Genomic DNA, 20,577 nt, shown 5'->3' with positions numbered 1-20,577 from the left:
AAACAAAATCATTTACACCCCTAAATAGTTAATGTAATTGATGAGCAATGTTACATATACATATGTTTGGTTGTGTGCACAGATGATGTATTATTATATGATTAAATATTATTTTATCATTAATTCGAAATCATTCAATCGTATAATATCAAATCATCAATGTACCAAATTGTATATTAAAAAATCAATAAAACTATGTGTACCCATTTTTGGTACACAATTTGTGTACACAGATGAGGTGTTATCATGTGATTGAATGTTTCTTTATCAAATAATGACACAAATTTTAAAATCACCTAATTATATTATGATACATCACTGTGTACATGAATTGTATATAAAAAATGGGTACACATAACATTGCTCTTAAAAAATATATTTACATAGTTTTTTTATTGTAATTAATTTCCCATAATATATTTTTCTTAATAATAAAACTATATGTATCTATTTTGAGTATATAAATAAACATATATTAATTGAATAATTTTGAATTAATAATAAAGTAACATCTAATTTTGTAATAACATATATAAATATATATTTATTTATATACTTAAAATAGATACGTGTAATATTACCCTTTTTTTAATGAGCTTTGTTCTATTGTCCAATTACAAATCTACCTAGTTTAATTTACTTTGAAGCATCCCATATAATTAATATCTAAATTATATAAATGTATATAAACCATTAGTAAAAATATTACATTAGCGCAAATGTGTGTAAAAAAATATGTTCATAACAAATTCGTATGATGTAATTTTGCGCTTCTTTTTGTGCATTACTAGTGGTGGGTGGGGGGCGGTGGCTAGTCAAGATTGACGAAAAAATTTACGTAATTTCTCACGACAATTTTTTTTGTAGCCCCACCACTGTCGGATGCAGGTTTCGTCTTCGCATTCTCGGTTTTTTTTTTTTTCATACTCGTTGCTGCTCTTCTTGTCTCCCACCACACTATAAATACTCACTCATTTTACAACTGCAGCAACTTGACACTTTTATTACTAAAACGTCAAGCTCAAAGCCTCAAACATGGCCGAAGAAACTCCTTGTATTCCTCTTCTCACCCCCTACCAGATGGGCCCGTTTAATCTTTCTAACAGGTGGGTATTATAACTTTGAAAATATTACATTTTGCACCCCTTGTACTCTATTTCTATTGGTTTTTGTTGATGGGTTTGGATCAATTAATGTGATTCTCTGACTTCCGGGTAATTGAACTTTTGCTTCATTCGGAAGGAGCCACCAAGGACCCAGTGGGTGCTCATGTCCCCATTGACTCCTAATGTTTTTGTTTGATAGGTTTGGATTAATATGATATTCTAGTCTACAAAGTAAATATCCTTGTCTCCCGCCAAGATATGCAAACTTTGTAGCTCAGGAGTCCCAAGGAGATTGGGAAAAAACTAAAAATTTTTACTTAAACGTGATAAAAGAAGAATACTTTGTTTCAAAAGAATAAGACAAAAGGAAGGTTGATCTTCCTGAAATCTCTCTTTTGGATGTTGAAAAAATCAGCAAATATTACAAAGAAGAGCTTAAGAAACAAAGGAGAACTTCTGATAAGGGAAAAGATAAAAAGATTACTCTAGAACCAAAAATAGACAAACTAGAAAACCTTATCACTAATCTAAGGGAAGCTGAAATAAAAGATGACCTTTTAGAAGGAATGAAGAATCCTTTACATTCATTCAAAAGATTCCTTCAAGAAATTTCTAAGCCTGAATACACTCCCACGACATATCCTACTCGGATTGAGTCGGAATATACTCCAAGACCCATACAAAAGATGGTAGAAATACCTTCTAGTGGAAGTTTCCTAAATATATATTGTGTAAACAACATGGCTGAAGCAATTGAAATTTGGGAGACTGTCAACTGGGTCCATGTGCAAAATAAATCCTTTGACCTAAGACAAACGTACCGTTTTCTAAGATCTACACTACAGGGTATCGTAGGAAGCTTTTGGTTAGGATTAGAAGCGAGCACTGGAATATTAGAGATAGTAAACGACTTAAAAACTCGCGAGGGAATATTCATACTTTTTAAAGACATGCTCTTAAGAGAATTTACTGGAATAACTATCACAAGTAGAAATCTTGCAGAGGTAGTTGCTTTAGAAGCTATAACAAAGCTTAGGCTTTGTGACATGTGCCAACTTGAAAATTTCATTTGTGAATACAAGCGATATTTTTATCAGTTACCTGTTGGAATGTAAGAAATTATGAAAAATACCTTCTTTGCAAAGTTACCACATGGATGGGACAAAGCTTTTAGCGAAGCCTTTAAACTACTCTTGGAAAAGAATCAGATAGTAGATTCTTTGGGAGGAAGAATAGAGGCTGCAAGGCAATTGATTCGAACAAGGTGTCTAAATGCTAAGCTTAATAAAGATACCACAAGGCTACACTTTAATGATGCCTATTGTTACAATTTTGATAGAGTCCCAAGACAGTATAGATGCGAAAAATCATCCTTTAAAACTCCAAAACATCACAATTGGAAAACTCATAAAAAACGGAATACTTTTCTATGGAAAAGAAAATTTCCTAGACGGTTTAAAAACATGAGGAAAAAACCTATTTCTAATAAAACTAAACTTCCTAACCACGGAAGGTTTATTAGAAAAATAACTACAAAGGAACGAAGAGCAAGGAAATATTGTGCTATTTGCCCTTCGGGAAAAAAACATAAAAGACTATAATTACTGTTGGATCTATGGTAGCAAAGATCATCACTATGCAGATGGATGTCCAAATAAGAGCAAAAAGAAGGCGAGTCTTAAATTCTTAAATGTGAATTTAGAATCTAATACTTCTGAATATGAGCCTATATTTGGATACGAAATTAACTCGGATGATGAATCACTCTATGAATTGATTTTGAAATACTTTGATACCTCAGATTCAGAAAAATTACTCAGAAGATTACTTTTCAGATGAGGACTCTAAAAACAATGAGGGAAAAATAAACTTGTCTAAAATAGATAAGGATGTTAATTCTCATCGGATTTTTATGAATAGAATAGAAAGTGTACAAGTACCTTCTAATATATTCATAGACAATGAGGAACTCATATCATTAGAACCCAAAACTAATTCATAGTCAGTGATTGGCTTGTCTACTAATTATGAGGATACATTGGTAAGCCTAAATGGATGGGTAATCCTAAAACTCTCACCTAGAGAAGTATTTGGAAAAACTTCACGATGGATATTTCAGGCTCGAGGTTTAGAAGACATACACAAAAAACCTATTAGAGTAGCTTTAACCCAATCAAATGAAGGGGAAATCATTTTATCAAATGATGAATGGTTATTAAAACTGCGTGAACTTATGAAACGGGCAAACAACAAGTATCACTATGTACAATTAAGAGTTGTACAAGTAAGAGTACATGGGCTATTCCGTGGTGGTATAAATGTCCCTATCCAAGTTGCATTGCTAGATAGGAGATGGACTACATTCACTAAAGCTTTAGTTAGAGGGTTTCATGCCAACCTAGTTTTAGGAGACTCTTATGGAATGATTCGACCAGGATATATGGTCAGTCTTAAATATCCTAATCTTAAGAGGATTATGGTTTTACGAATTCATACTTCTAGATTGGAAGAATTACTACAATCCAGTAACGACGTGGCAATTCAATATAAGATGATTTACCGATTGGTAAATTCTATAAATCCTATGTCAATGCACTCTCATTCGAATACTAAAGCGCATGGTCCCGGATCAAACTCTATTATTCCCATAAATCCCACCATAGTCAATCCTCGTCAATTGACATGGCCAAGCAATATGGTTTTAACCTTTACACTGCAGTCAAGCGTGGTAGATATGGAAATAAACCCAGGAATAAAGATTGAGGAGATCGGAGAGAAGGTAGATATTACTCTCCCTATTCCAAGAAACTTAGTTTCGAGGAATGTTGTATTTTCACCAAGAAATTCAATTTCTAAAAGAAGAGAGGATGTTGGACCAAGTGCACGAAGGATTAATATGCTAGAAAAGGACATATTAGACAACTTGCATGCGGAAAACCATATTTCAAGGAATTCTTCTATAAGAAGAATAATCTGTTATAAATTTGTTCAAATTCCAGTATATGAAGAAGATGATACATCGCCAATGCAAATGATAATGAATCATAAAATTCGTTGTCATGCATTGGTACAAGGAACAATCGACACTTGTATCACAATGGAACTTTGTTTTCCAGAATATGAACTTTATACATTAGATGTTTTGGTAGACACAAGAGCAACAAAATGTATAGCACGAAAGTTTTGTTTTCCACCAAAAATATGGATAGAACTTGAAAAACCTATCATGAACACTATTACAAATAGAGGAGAAAATATGATCACATAATTTGTCTAAGACGTGACCATATTACTAAATAAGAAAAAATTCGTTCTAAGAGAAATCCTTTTGTTGGATTACTTAGAATTAGATTTCATTCTTGGAAACTCATTTCTTCGTGGACAGGCAGAAGTGAGGCCTTTTATCTAAGATAATGACTATATTATTCTTGGAGGACATACAATTCCTATTTTAGCAAGACCAAATATCTCTAAAGTTTGAAATGGCTTTAGGCCTAAGAGATTACAACATGAAAAAGATCACATCATATTCTCTGTCAAACCAAAAGAGAAATGGTGGATTAATGCTTTTGAAACAAATAGGAATGAAATAACATGTCAAGTAAAATCTGACCCTCAAAATCAAATATACCGAATCACTCGAGGAAAAACATAGGAAATTCAAGTCTCTAATATATTCCTTGAGAATACGGATAAAATAATAGAGAGGAATAAGATTTTAAAGAACGACAGTCATGCAAACTCTTGGATTCTTGAAAAGATTAAAGAATTCAAAGAGGAACTTTCTCCATGTTTTGATGACTTACCATTAAAATTATGGGAAAGGAGTAGAGTATTTGCTAAAATAAAATTATGAGATCCAAGTGATAGAGTAAAATTAGAATCTTGTAGATACTCCTCCGTCACAAAGGAGGAATTTATAAAGCAAATCCTAGAATTATTAGCAAAGGGATTAATTTGAGAAAGTAATAGCCCTTACTCTTCTCTAGCTTTTATGGTAATAAATAGAGCTGAGCAGATAAGAGGAAATGCTAGAATGGTAATTGACTATAGGCAATTAAATAACAAAACTATAAACCATGCATACAAAATCCCTAACAAATCAGGTTTACTAAATAAAACTAGATTTGGAAAAATATTTTCACGCTTTGATTTAAAGTTAGGATTCTAGCAAATCAAAATAGCAGAACAAAACATTCTTTTAACAGCCTTTATGTGCCCAAAGGGATTGTTTGAATGGCTGGTGTTGCCATTTGGATTAAAACAAGCACCTACCATATTTCAAAGGAAAATGGATAAGGTTTTTTTCGACTTATCTGATTTCTATGTTGTTTATATAGATAATGTACTAGTCTTTAACAAGACTAGAGAAGAACATAAAAATCATCTAGAACAGGTAATTAGAAAATTCCTTGAACATGGAATGGTCTTATCTGAAAAGAAGATAGATTGGTTCCAAACCAAGATTAAATTCTTGGGGGTTGAATTTGGAGAAGGAGGAATCCGACACCAAGATCATATTGCAAAGAAACTGTTGGAATTTCCTGATATGCTTGAAGATAAGCATATGTTATAGCAATTTCTTAGACCTGCAAATCAAATGAGGGAATATGTCCCAAATTTGGCCAAGGTAATAAATGGATTAACAAAAAAGGTTAGTTCTAAGGTACCATGGTCATGGTCCATGGAAGATACCAATTGTGTTATCCAAACCAAAAACTTGACTAAGAACCTTCAAGCATTAACACTCCTAACAAACTTTGATTCTCTTATCATAGAGAGTGATGCATCTAATTATTATTAGGGACGAGTTCTAAAAGTCAAAGGTACTGATAATATCGAAAGAATAGTTCGGTATGCATCAGGAAAATTCTCATCTGCTAAAATAAACTATTTTGTTTATGAAAAAAGAAGTTTTAGCGGCTAAAAAATGTATTGATAGATTTCGATTATTCGTTATTAGTCAAGAATTCACTTTAAGCATTGATTCTAAATATTTAACATCATTTATGAAATTAGTCTTAAAGGATGATAAAACTAGACTAATAAGATGGCAAATCTGGTTTGCAGAATATCTCTTCAAGATTGAATTCATTTCTGGAAAGTCTAATTTTATTGCTAACTTTTTGTCTAGACCATTGCAGGAGAATAGACAAAAAGGATCAAACTAGAAAAAGATTTTCATGCTCCAAATGTCGATCAATGACTCATTTATGGAGAAATTTCCCTTCTAGGAAAAATGTGGCAATGCCAGAAAAATCAAACTCTAGAAGTGAGAAGGTTGTGACAAAGATAGTTAATTCAAAAAAGGCCAAAAGAAACTCTTTTAGAAGAGGTAAATATTGTGTTCAAATAGGTTCTTACAACATTACAACATACTACTATGAATCAATCACAAGAACCTCTAGACATTTCACCTAGCTTGATACGTTCCAGATCTCAACAATCTCTAGATATGGATACTTCAGATAGACGAAACCTGAAATATCAAAAGGCTACTACAACAAGCGTGGTGACATCAAGGATGAAAAACTTTGAGATTGGAAGTTCTAGTAAAGTGAAAGGGAATTCTAAACATATTTCAAATCCTAAAAGGAACTTTCAAAGAAAAGGTGAAACTGTTATAAAACAGGATACTACCAAAAAGCAGAAAACTACCAAAGAGCAAGAAAAAGAATGAAAAATTTCCAAAAAAAGCTTAGCTATATAGAGAAATTCGACATTCTTGAAAACTTGAAACTTACGGAAGCCAGCAGAGCAATATTAGAAGACCTAAATGTTCAATGTTGTATAGCCTTAGCTATGGGACAAAGCGAAGTAGAACTTAGGCAGATATTGCAAAAACTAGCCAATAGACTAGCTTAGCTTGAAACAGATAAGATTTATTACGAAAAAGAAGAACTTTCAAGAGGATCTATTTTTCAAAAACTACTTTTAAGGTCTAGACTACTTAGAGATATAACAGACTTCGAAATGTCTTATCTCAAAATAGTCACTTTAAAAGGATTAATAACATCTATAAAAGAAGAAGACAGAAAAGATCTTCAAGAAGGACTTTCTATGTTCTTGGATGGACTTATAGAATTACATGTTCCATGGAAGCTTTTTTGGAAGGGATTTTATGGATCATTTTTGAAAAAAGGCTGAATAGATGTAATTGAGATCGATGTATAGGAAACGATGGTTAACCCTGAAATACCAGATGTTGTTAAGTAACCTCTTTGTGTATTTGATAGAAGAATTCATACATTCACCTGTGTGATAACTTAATCGATTCAAGAGGATGATGACGTGCAACCTGTACAAATTTGGGAATTTGTTGTAGGAGAACCATGGTATAACATAATGGTTCAAAAAGATGTCTTAATAGGACAAGCGACACTGCAACAACTTCATGAACTTAACAAGGTAGACGAATACTGGACGAGATTACATATAGTAAAGTTACTAATGGTCCAATCCAAGTTAGAAGAATTCTTGAGAAAAAATGAAATAGTTCACATTGACAAAGGAGTAATAGTTATCTTGTCAAAGAAATACACAAGAGTTCCAAACACTTTGTTTAGGCAAAATCAAGCCCAAATCCAAGATATGGTTGAAGGATTTAAACCTCATAATATATCTAATCAGGCTCTGATTGAAAATACAAAGGATATACTTCGACTTGTTATTACTCAAAAGGTTGAACCCAAGCCCAAATTGCAAAAGTTCAACTGGAAGAAGAAGGAACCTTTGGAGACTTTATGGACTCATTAGATCAGCCCATAGAATGAGCCCAAGAAGAGGGAGATCTGCTCAACCTAAAAGCAAAAAGAGCAACACGTGTAAAGGTAACGTGTATCAAATATGTGGAAGACAAGTGGAAAGCGAAAACAGTAGATCAACGGAGAAGACTTTGCCAACATTCTGAAGATCAACGACTGATAAAGAGCCACTTGGATTTTACTATTATAAAATATGTAAACGTAACTGACATATAGGAGACTAACACCCCAGTGCTTAGAACACGTGGTTGTCTGGTTGCGTCGGCTGGAGACAGCCTAGTACAATTATTTAATAAGTTTACTATTCACTTGTATTGTATTGTCGACGGATTCAAAATTGTTTGAAATCCGGAAGCTTTTCTCTTCTATAAATAGAAGAGACTTTGCTAAGTAATTGTAAGAGTGGTGTAAGAGTGAATATAGGTAAGCTTTTTCTTAGCTGGGTTTGTAACTTTTTATATGGTGGCGCTAGCAGGGAAGGAGCCACTGAGGGCTGAGTGGGGGCTCCATGTCCCAATGACATTGGATGATTGAGCTAATCTCCTTCTATTTTGTCTTAATTTGTAACAAAAGCCCTTTTCTTCTGTGACAGTAGTCAAGTATCTATGTCACCAATTTTTCCATGTTTTGACTTTTTTTCTTCAACCTCCAGTATAGTTCAAGTTTTTATTTTTCTTCTTTGATATAATAATCTCAATTTTTCTCTTACATTTATGGCTAAATTTTTCTTCTTTCGTAGTAAAAGTATTAATTGACACCTCTAGTTTTAATTTTCTAGTCCAGTTTTTGTATTTTTGATATTTCAGTTATTAAAAAATCTTGGTTCCGACGTTGGGCCCAAGGATCACTGAACAAAATTGGGGAGACAGTCTATATAAACTGTTTGTTTAGCTCTTGTTTGGACCTGCTGATTCTTCAGCTGAGATGACACTTTTCTATTTAAAAAATAGCCTTTCATGCATGTAAATTTGCTAATATGGGTTAAAATAGTGATAAAGTAGTATAGTGTTGCAATTTTATGACTTTGTTTGGATGGAAAACTGCAGTTCTTTGTTAGGTATTATCGAACTTTATGGTTGATTTTCTGTTGTATGTTTCAGGGTTGTTTTGGCACCATTGACTAGACAGAGATCTTATGGCAATGTTCCTCAGCCTCATGCGATCTTATATTACTCTCAGAGAACCACCAAAGGTGGTTTTCTCATAACTGAAGCCACTGGTGTTTCTAAGACTGCTCAAGGGTAATTAATTTTGTTTATATATGTCTTAGATTAGAATTGTAAGAGCACTTGAGGTTTTAATTTGAATTATTTTGGTTGAAATTTGATTAGCTCCTTTGTTTCTTTGATTTTTTAGGTATCCACATACACCTCGTATATGGACAAAGGAGCAAGTTGAAGCCTGGAAACCTATTGTGGATGCTCTTCATGCCAAAGGTGGGATCTTCTTTTGTCAGCTTTGGTATCTGGGAAGAGTCTCAAGTAAAGGTTTGTTCTATTTCTCTGTCTTTTGTATATTGTAATGGCTGAATCATTTCTGGGTTTATCAAATTTAGTAAAAGCTCAATCGTTTTCTTTTTCTTTTTTTTTTTGTTTTTATGTTTCATTTATGTTGTTTTGGTCAGATCTTTAATTGTTCTCACTCTCTTGTCAATTCAGATTTTCAGCCAAACGGTCGAGCTCCAATCTCCAGTACTAACAAGCCATTGACACCTCAAATTAGATCTAATGGCATTGATGTCGCACAGTTCTCACCTCCAAGGCAACTAAGCACAGATGAAATCCCTCAGATTGTGAACGATTTCCGGATTGCTGCTAGGAATGCTATTGAGGCTGGTAATTTTTACCCTTAATTTTCTATAAAAGTTTTCATAACCCACATCTAGTCTTGATATTCATAATGCTAATGTTGTGCACATGTTGTGTATAGGTTTCGATGGAGTTGAGATTCATGGTGCACACGGGTACTTAATTGAACAGTTTATGAAGGATCAAGTGAATGATCGGACAGACCAGTATGGTGGATCGCTTGAGAACCGTTGCCGATTTGCACTAGAAATTGTTGAAGCTGTTGTAAATGAGATAGGAGCAGAGAGAGTTGGGATAAGACTATCTCCCTTTGCAGACTTTATGGAAGCAGGGGACTCAAATCCAAAAGCATTAGGCCTCTACATGGCAGAGTCCTTGAACAAGTATGATATTCTTTATTGTCACATGGTTGAACCCAGAATGAGAGCAGTTTTAGAAAAATGTGAATGTCCTCACAATTTACTGCCCATGAGAAAGGCTTTCAATGGTACTTTTCTTGTTGCCGGTGGTTTTGACAGGGAAGATGGAATCAAGGCTATAGTTGAGGGTCACCCAAATCTTGTTGTTTATGGTCGTTGGTTCTTAGCTAATCCTGATTTGCCGAAGAGATTTGAGCTCAATGCCCCTCTCAATAAGTACCATAGAGATACTTTCTACACAGAAGATCATGTTATTGGTTACACAGATTATTCATTCCTTGAAAGGACAGATTAGGATTTTTATTTGATTATTTGGCCTTGTTTTTTTTAACTCAATGTGGTTTCTATTATGGTTCCACTTTATTTTTTTATATCTTTTAAGTGTTATTTTTGTGGTTGCATGAATTTAGAAAATAACTCAATTGATAATAAAATAATAAGGGCAATGACTGCTTATTATTATTATCTTTTTGGCTGCACAGATGACTATAATTCTCTCCAAATGACTATTTTAGTGTGAATTGTAGCTGCAGTTACTCATTTATGTGCTTATAAAGTAAATTTACAAACAACTATGATATAGAATTATTATATTTTACCATGTAACCTTTCATTTAAAATGTTTTATTGCTGAGTGGTAAAAAAGATTTTACTCTGGACATAATTGCGTTTGTTGACATATAACTAGATCTAACAAATGGGTAGGATAGGTTAGGGGCAAGCTAGATCGATATGAGTATTGATAAAAAATAGATCGAGTTATATGAGTGATGATTTCTAAATTCATACCTGGCCCGATGGATACGTGTTGCCCTACAGATTGTCTATTAATATTAATTTTTTACTATTTCTCTTTTGTTTTTGTTATTTTAATGTATTATTTTTTAAATTTTCAATATTTTCTCTTCAAATATATAAATATTTCATATAGGAACAAAATTTTATTTCAAATTATAAATTTTTTTTAATAAATTTGAAAAATTTTATTATTAAACATGAAATAAATATTTATAACAAAATTTTTAATGCTCATATTTTTTAAATTTATTTTTAATACAACAAATTTTTTAATTTTAGGACAGATTTGAGTTCATTTCATATCAAGAGAAATGAAAATATGTAAAATTTATGTTGAGTGTATTGTGAGTTTGATATTGAAGTGGAAAAAGAAAGTGAATAAAAAAAAATGACCCATGGGCACCGGTGGACATACTTGACTTGTCCACAAAAATTCATTACATATGAGTATGGGTCTAAAACAAATACGGGTTTAAAAATCTAAAATTTATACCTATATTTGGATAAATTACCCATGGGTTACATAGATTGCCCGCCCATTTTGCCCCTCTACATATAACACGTTAATGCCACATTCCGGGGGCATGTTGGGCGGAAAGTGCTCACTTTGCCATCTTTCAATTTTGTTTTTTATTCTACCATTCAAATATTTTATGTACACTTCAGTTATATTATGAGATTAAAATTGACAAAAAATTTGTTTTACCCACAGATGTGATTGCTCTAGAGCAAGGAAACTCGACTAGGGAACTGTTTAGTTTGTGATAAACAAAGGTTAGTTTGGTAATTTTATTTTATTACTAACATTATTTTGTTTAATTTATAAGAAATAAAAGATTATATTAATCTTATATTATCAATAGTGATATAACAAGACAAGTATTATAAGACATAATTTGATTACCAATTCTATCTTAATTATTACAATATTATCACCATACTTTTGATTTTTTTATTAATTTTTTAGAACATAAAAACCTTGATTGTCAATTAATATAGCAAGTCATATAATGAATATTTTAGAATAAATAATTTATTTTTTTTATTACAACCAACCAAACACTATAATTATTTATGTTTATTAAATTTTATCAAATATAATAATAATTTATACTCAATAATCTTCTAATTAATCTATCTTAGTAATAATATTTTATTTTTAGTAATAATTATACATGTGGGAATGTTTAGTTTGCGGTGAACAACTATTAACTTGGTAATATATATTTTATTACTATCATCATTTATTTGGTTTATAAGTAATAAAAAATTAAGTTAATTTTATATTAGACCAAAAGATTTGTTCCCACCTAAGATATAGTGAAATTATAAAGTCTCATCCTTCAACTTTTAAAAACTCTAACACTCACCAATGAATCAATTTTTTATTAAAAATTTCAGTTAAAGTTTATGGTTAAACTATTATCTAATAAAAATATATAAAAAACTAAAAATTTATCAAAATTTTCCCCCTTGTATTAAAAACAAACAATTTTCCTCTACCCAAAGTTTGAAAAGTAACATTTTTATCCCTCTCCTCTTTAGGCGACATCTCCACTCCGATCATCGATTGGCTTCCCACCATCTTTAAGGTCAATTGATCTTCGCTCTTTGATGGTTGTTTTCGTCAAACGAAGACACAAAGAGTTGATCTTCTGATGACTTTCGCTAATCTTAGTTTGACAACACTAAATGATTCTTTTAACATCGATCTTTGATGGAAAACAAGATGAATTATCCTTGTTCGATGAAAATGACCACTGAAGAGAGAAGATCAGCCAACTTTGAAGATAATGGAAAGATGGCCAATGGCCAAAATGGAGATGTTGTCGAGGGAGGAGGAAAAAAAAAACCCTTGGGGTGAAAAGTTTACTTTTCAAACTTTGGGTGAAAGAAATTGTTAGTTTTTAATATCTAGGGGGGAAAACTTGATAAATTTCTAGTCTTTCAAATATATTCATTAAATAATGGTTTTACCCCTAATCTTAATTGAGATTTTTAATAGAAATTGGCTTATGGATGCGTATTTGGGTTTTTGAAAGTTAGAGGGTAGGACTTTGAAATTTTACTATACCCTGTGTGGAAACAACTCTTTTGGCCTTTTATATTATTTATAGTGATGTTATAAGACAAGTAATATAAGAAGTAATCAAATTACCAATCTTATCTTAATAATTAAAAGATGATTATACCTATGAAACTATTTGTTTTGCGATAAACAAATATTACCTTGATAATCTATCTTTTATTATTAATATTATTTTATTTTAATTGAAAGCTATAAAAGATTACTTTAATATTATGATTCTATATCTGAGAGAAGAAAACCGAGCAAAGGGGATCGAATTTGAGGAATTCAATAGATGCTTTTTAAATCATAAAAAGGCCAAAAGACTTATGCCCACCCAAGCTTTTGTGTATTTTCAAACTCCCACCTATGAAGTTTCAAAAACTCAAATACTTATATATAAACTATTAAAGTTAATAAAATTCATTAGTTCACAGGGTAAAATTATTATTTATTCAATGATATTAAAAAAAATTAAACTTTATCTCATTTCCTCTTCTAAACCCTAAAAACTAATAATTTTTTCCTAGACTTAAGTTTTGAAAACTTATATTTTCCCCCTAGGGTTTCAATTTTTCAGTGACAAATTTTCGATGACAACAACCTTCTCCGGTGCTCTCTCGACGTTGTCTCTCCCTCTCTATCATTGTCTCTCCTTCCTGATCATCTCTCTCGACATTACATTGTTTGACTAGGCGTCAAATTGTTCATATGGAAACCATAAGTGGTGGAGATGACCGAAAAATCATTTGTCTAGGAACTGTAAGCAGTGGAAATCATTCTCTGGAAACTGTGAGCGATGGAAATCGTTCATCTGTTGCACCATCATAAAATAAGTGTAAGCGATTGTTTCCAAATGAAAAATCCATTGTCCAATAAAATGAGACACCGAGAGAGATGATTGGGAAGGAAAGATAGTGTTGAAGAGGGAAAGACATCATCGAGGGAGTGCCAAAAAGGGTTGCCATCACTGGAAATTTATCACTAAAAAATTGAAACCTTAAATGATAAAGGCCTATTTTTTTTACTGTCACTAGTTAAATGATAATTTTATCTCTAAAACTAATAAATTTTGTTAACTTTAACAATTTATAGATAGGTGTTTGAATTTTTAAAACTTTACAACTAAGAATTTATGAGTACACTAATCCTTGGTGGGAATAAGTATAAGTCTTTTGGCCCCATAAAAAATACAAAATATTTGTTCGCTTTCAGATAGGCATAAAGCGGTAAAGTAAACGGTGACTAAACGTTTTCTATTACATTACATTTTTCAACTCTTTACGGCACACTCCAGTAAACCAGAATATAGTTCTTTTAAAATTGTATTGAATCAATTAATATGACCGGTTAAATGATGAATTAGTTTACAATTTAATTTGACTTTATAATCTGGTTTGATTTATATATAAATATTGATTTATTTCAAATTTTGCTCAAACTTAATAAACTCATTGAACTAAAAAAATTATTTAAAATTAACAAATTAGGTTTACATAACACTATATAATTTTTGTCTTATTAAGATTTAAAAAAGTTATAATTTGTAAGATTTTAATTAAATTAATGATAAAATTTATAATTGATTTTTTTCCTATCTATGTAATGGAATATCAATTATTTAGTTAACATATTTGAAATTATGTTTTACATGTTTTTTGTTTAAAAAATATATTAAATGTTTGATACTATTTAAAAAATATATAATAATTTGTCAATGATTAAATTGGTTGATTATTTGATTGAATCGATCAAATCACAAACTAATAAAATAATTGATTCGATCATCGAACCAATCTTAAAAAACGTTACTAGAATGCAAGATAGGGTTAGATTTGATTCGAGTCAAGTCGAGCTCGAGCTCGAGCTCGAGTTCGGGCTCATTGAGCTCACTTTAAATAAGCTCAAACTCGACTCGTTTTAAGCTTGAGTTCGAGTTTTTAACTAATTCGTTATTAAAATGACGTTATTTTAATACATATTGATCAAAACGACGTCATTTTGTATAAAAAACACTTCAAAACTCGAGCTCAAGCTAGTTTGAGATTAGCTCATTTTGGGCTTGTTTGAGTTAAGCTTGTTTCGAATCCAACCATAATGCAAGACATTAAATTTTTTTTTTTTGTAGATTTCCACCATAGCCCCTATACTTTACTCGGTTTCAGGCCTGATTCATGATACAAGTCCCACCTTTGTTTTTTCACATTGGGTCGTTTTTCCTTCCAAAAAAGTAATGCCAATATGTTGTAAATTTAATTCAACAAATATGAAATAAAAAGAAAGTAAGGGAGACTTGGTGGGTGAATGGGTCCACATATGTCCCCTTGAATCCTTTATAGGAATAATGGGGATTTAACTCCAATTTTGGAGGGAGATGATCTTATTACTAATTTACCTTGAGAATAAGCGGTACAGAATTTTTCAGTGGACAAGAAAATTTTATGATTATTTAATGTATGTCTATGTGAATTTTTAATAATCCTACGTACCATTGTAGATCAGGGGTGGCCTAAATGATCATGTCAAAGCATAAATGCTTTAGATCAAAAAACTTCTAATTTGATATTACATAGATGATAAAGTGAGCAATTTTTCTAGTATAAACCTTTTTTTGGAGATATTACCAGTTATACAGATGAATTCTGCACCATTTTCACTCATGGTTTCAATATGATAACCATTATTTCTTATATCTTTAAAACTAAGTAAATTTTTTCTGGATCTACTTGAATATAATGCATCATTGATGTTTAATTTGGTCTTATTTTTAACACAATTATGGCTCTTTTGGAGCTTCAATCATATTTATTGATCCTGATATAGTATTTACTTTAGCCTCTATTGGTGATAAAGTTAAGAAGAATTTCTTTTCTTTCAAAATTGTGTGGGTGGTTGCACTATCGACCAAACACATGTTTCCATCACCAGCTTTTGAAGTTAATGCTTCAATTGTGGAGTCTATTTGCTTTTATATTAAAATTTACATTAGTTCTTACAAAATTTGAAAGAAAGAAATATATATAGTACTAATTACACACTATAATATACATAATTTCTTAATCTTGAAGAAATTCTAAAATATCAAAGTTCATCAGATCGACAGGGTCTGGATCATCAACACAATTTTATTTTATCTTCTTGTCTGCATTTTTTATAGATGTTTTGTATAAATCTACCAAATGTCTTGGCATACCATAGGTACACGACCAATGACCTTTAGAACCACATTTATAACATTTACTTTCATGGTTTTGTGGTTTACTCCGTATCGGTTTCCCTTTATCCTATATTGCTTCATCTCTAGTCCTTTGATGGTGGAAAGATTTTCTATTATGACCACCTTTGGATCGAAACTTATTTCGTCTAGGACCTTGTTTGTGCCCACGATGATTACTACTAGTAGTTGCGTTCACTTCAAGGAATGGTGCAATACCAATAGGGCATGTTTGATGATTTCTCAATAACAATTCATTGTTTTGCTCAGTCACCAATAAATAGGATATCAATTTAGAATATTTTTTTAAATTTTCTTTCCTTATATTACTACTGCAAAAGCATATTTGAGGGATGAAATGAGGAAAAAGTTTTTTCTAACATATTTTCTTCAATTGTTTTTTCTTCATATAGTCTCATTCAGGAGACAATTCTAAACATAACAGAGTTATATTCACTTACAAATTTAAAATCTTGTAAGCATAAATGAGTCCATTCATATTGGGCCATTGGCAATGTTATTGATTTATGATGATCGAATCTTTCTTTCAGATTTCTCCATAATTCTAGTAGGTCTATAATATCCATGTATTCTGCTCATAACCCTTTGTCGATATGATGATGAAAGAAAATAGTAGTTTTAGATTTATCTTACTAGGATGCTTCATTTTCTTCTTTTATTGTTTCTCTAAGGCTTATTGATTATAGATGGAGAAACGTGTCCAAGGCCCATTCAGAGTAATTTTCTCCATCCAATCGATAGGCAATATATTGAAGTTTTACAAGATTTACCATTTTCACCAACTGTAGGTTGATGAAAGGAATAAAAATTAGTGATATGATGAGGGAAAAATTATGTGCAAACTTCAGGTTCGTATTTGTCTCATATTTACAAAATTTTTGGTTTTATGATTAATATTCATAATATTATAATATGTAAAACTTACATAATATTTTAGACTTCTATGTGATTATTTTCATCACTTATGCAATCTTCAGATTGCAAATAGGATATAGTTATAATACATATGTTAATAAAATTTAGAACTACAGGCCTATATATATTTTCTCATGATTTTGTAATCTTCAGGTTACAAATCATATACCGTAATCATAGTTAAGACTTCAGGTCAATATTCATAATTTTATAACTTTAGGTTACAAATGATGTTCAAGACTTTGGGTCCAAATTTATGATATTCTGGACTTTAAATTCAGATTTATGATTTTGTAAACTTCTGATTACTGATAGGGTACACTTATAACTGAAAAATTAAATGGAAGCATAACAACAAATAAAATATATATAATAACTGAGAGATTTTAATGATATACCTGAGCAAATTGTGCTGATAACATGTTGTAAATTTAATTCAACAAATACGAAATAAAAAGAAAGTAAGAGAGAATTGTAGCAAAAAAGATAAAAGATAATTGAAGAGAGAAATAATTAAGAGTGTGTTTTTCATATATCATCCAGATACTTCAATTACAAATGGAGGGGGGGTGTATTTATAAGTCTTCATGTCACCCTCAAGTCAAGGAAAATGGCTTTCACACTTAATTCAAGCAAAAGCAATTTAATGCTTTCACACTCTTTTGGCCAAAGTTTCTTCTAACATGGTAGAAAATCCACCATCGATAACACAATAGATATTATTACCATTTATGAAAACAACTCTTTGATATGTAAAATTTTATATTAGGTAATTTCATGATGTCATCAAATTATTGCCAAAACCACCACTTTCTTCGTCTCCTATCACTCTATAAATACTTTCCTTCACACCACTCCTTTCAACAATTTCAACATTTTCGAACTTGTCTTTGGAAAACGGAAAACTCAAACATGTCTGAAGAAACTCCACGTATTCCTCTTCTCAACTTTCGATCTTTCTCACTGGTAGCATCTTAGAGCTTGGACCCCTTATTTTTACTTGATTTCTGATGGTTTTGCTTGATGAGTTTGGAGTAACTTCATGGTTGATTTTGCATTAATGTTTCAGAGTTGTTTTGTCACCATTGACTAAACACAGGTCTTACGGCAATGTTCCTTAGCCTCATGTCGTCTTATATTACTCTCAGAGAACAACCAAAGGTGGTCTTCTCATCACTGGAGCCACTAGTGTTTTCGACACTGTTCAAGGGTAATTTTGTCTTATATAATTATTAAGATCAATTGTTTCTTTGTTTGTTTAGGTATCTTGTATTCCAACCTAACATGCTATCTTATATTACATTAAAGGGGTAACACTATGTATTAGGTCTAGGTCCACCCATAACAGGTCAAACCTGACCTGGTTTTATTAAAATTGCCAAATGGCAGTTATATGGTAATAAGAGTATCATAAATATGTGCTCTTTTGTTTCCCTTCTCAGAAATATACATAAGCATAATAGGTACAACAATTATAGTGTCTCCTAATATACAATTGAAATGGTACTTTACGTATGCAAATCATGATATGGAGAAATGACTAATCGTTGTAACCTCTACGAACCATCCATGCAAACAGAACACAATCTGGGTATGCCATAATTTTGAAAACCTTATGTTCATCCCACCATGTTTTAAATTATGCATATATGAGATTTATGTATGTCATGCTTAATTGAACTAATTAAAATTAAGTTAAACTTAAATCTTTTTAATTAAAATTATTAAATCTATGCCTCTCATCATGAGATAATTAAATTCTATAACATAAATTTAATATCCCAAGATTTCTATTATGTAAAGGGTGTAAGATTTATGTCATTGAATTAAATTGATCTTGTTTTTGAGTGTTTACTTTCATCATGACCAAGAATTCTATTATGTCAGGATATGATGAAAATATCATTTTGAGAAAGCATTTGTTTGGATTTAACTAGCCAAAGATGCCAAGATTTTTATTTTGTGAGGTATCTAGAGCGAAGGGAATGGAAAACAAATTGAGCCTTATATAGGGATATAAATGGAAAAAGTTTTCTACTTATTAAACTTAATTAACTAAAATTTCTATTATGTGAGATTAATTACATTTAATAAGAATTTGATTCCCCACTAAGAAATTTAATCTACCAGAATTTCCAAATCTTGTCTAAGGGAGTGCGGGATTTGAATAAAATAGTGGGAGCAAATGAGATTTTGCAATAAAAGGGTTTAAATAAATATATATACAAGATACTAATAAAAATTTAAATCTTCTTTGCAATATTTTCTAAATGATTGTGATATGATAAAAAGAAATGGCTAATAATTTCTTGCTACGAATTTTGGATAATAATATATTGACCAAGCCGAACTTTAAAGACTGGCTAAGAAATTTGAGAATTCTTCTCACCTTTGAAAAAGCTATGTATGTATTGGAAGCACCCATTCCACTTGACTTAGCTTCGACTGCCACAAATGATGAAAAAGAAGTTTTCAAAGCCTAGCAAGATCATAATCTAAGAGCCCAAAGCTACATGCTAGCTTCAATGGATAGAGATCTTCAAATAAAGCATGAAAACATGCAAGGTGCATACGATATACTCATGACATTATAAAAGTTGTATGACAAAACTCATGAGTAGTTAAGTACAATCTGGATGTGACACTTTTTGAAATAAGACTAAAGGAGTGAATGCCTCCAGATGACCATATCATTAGAATGATAAATATTTTGGAGCAGCTAAATGCCTATAAGGTTGTGATTCCCTACAAAGTCAAGGTGAACTTGATTCTCTAATCCTTCCCAAATAGTTATAAGCCATTTATAACAAATTACAATTTGAATATAATCAAACACATACTCCCAAAGCTTCTGAATGAGATTCAGGAATTTATAAGTAAGGGAAAGGGCATGAAGAAGTTAATGTTGCCTCTACGAGTGGAGCAAAGAAGAAATACAAACAACCTTGAAAGGTCCAAAAGTTGGACCAAAGAAAAAGAAATTTAAGAAAGACCAATCCAATACAAACAAGGCCAAGGCAAAGGGCTAGTGCTTCCACTACAACAAGGATGGACATTGGAGGAGGAATTGTCCTTAAACCTTTAAAGTTTGAAGGAAAAGAAAGTAGGTATATTTCCTTCATTTGTGATAGAATGTGAGTTAAATATTAATTCAAATAATCAAATCTGAATATTAGATTTAGCAATTACATCTCACATATGTGTGTTATTGTAAGACTTGTAGAATAGTTCTACAGTGTTTAAAAATGAAGTCATTTTGAAGATGGCCATTGGAGCAACAGTTACAAGTAAAGCTATAAGGGATTGTTCTCTAAAGCTTCCATCAAAACATCTTTTGAGATTGTACAAAGTTCTGTATTTTACTAAAGCTATTAGAAATATAATTTCTATATTTGTCTTAAGTAAAATGGTTACAATGTACGGTTCAATGGTAATGGATGTTTGAAACTTTCTAGTTAGCAAAG

The 20,577-nt window shown here is 31.4% G+C and overlaps 1 protein-coding gene across 1 annotated transcript; it reads left to right on the top strand.

The window, feature by feature from the left end:
• Positions 1-1,026: 1,026 nt before the first annotated feature.
• LOC123229570 (12-oxophytodienoate reductase 2-like) lies at positions 1,027-10,458 on the top strand. Its single transcript, XM_044655479.1, has 5 exons — positions 1,027-1,106; positions 8,971-9,111; positions 9,227-9,357; positions 9,529-9,705; positions 9,800-10,458. The coding sequence occupies exons 1-5, from the start codon at positions 1,036-1,038 to the stop codon at positions 10,390-10,392; spliced, it is 1,113 nt and encodes a 370-aa protein (XP_044511414.1). The 5' UTR covers positions 1,027-1,035; the 3' UTR covers positions 10,393-10,458.
• Positions 10,459-20,577: the final 10,119 nt, after the last annotated feature.

The sequence above is a fragment of the Mangifera indica genome, chromosome 11, assembly GCF_011075055.1.
Source record: "Mangifera indica cultivar Alphonso chromosome 11, CATAS_Mindica_2.1, whole genome shotgun sequence".
Taxonomy (NCBI): Eukaryota; Viridiplantae; Streptophyta; class Magnoliopsida; order Sapindales; family Anacardiaceae; genus Mangifera; species Mangifera indica.
This window is presented reverse-complemented; position numbering and strand designations above follow the sequence as displayed.

What these genes read in the sequence shown, in the direction of transcription:
- LOC123229570 (XM_044655479.1), top strand. Translation starts at nt 1,036, where the DNA reads ATGGCCGAAGAAACTCCTTGTATTCCTCTTCTCACCCCCTACCAGATG. An exon ending in CCGTTTAATCTTTCTAACAG is followed by an intron (nt 1,107 to 8,970) that starts GTGGGTATTATA and finishes TGTATGTTTCAG; the next exon opens with GGTTGTTTTGGCACCATTGA. An exon ending in GGGAAGAGTCTCAAGTAAAG is followed by an intron (nt 9,358 to 9,528) that starts GTTTGTTCTATT and finishes TTGTCAATTCAG; the next exon opens with ATTTTCAGCCAAACGGTCGA.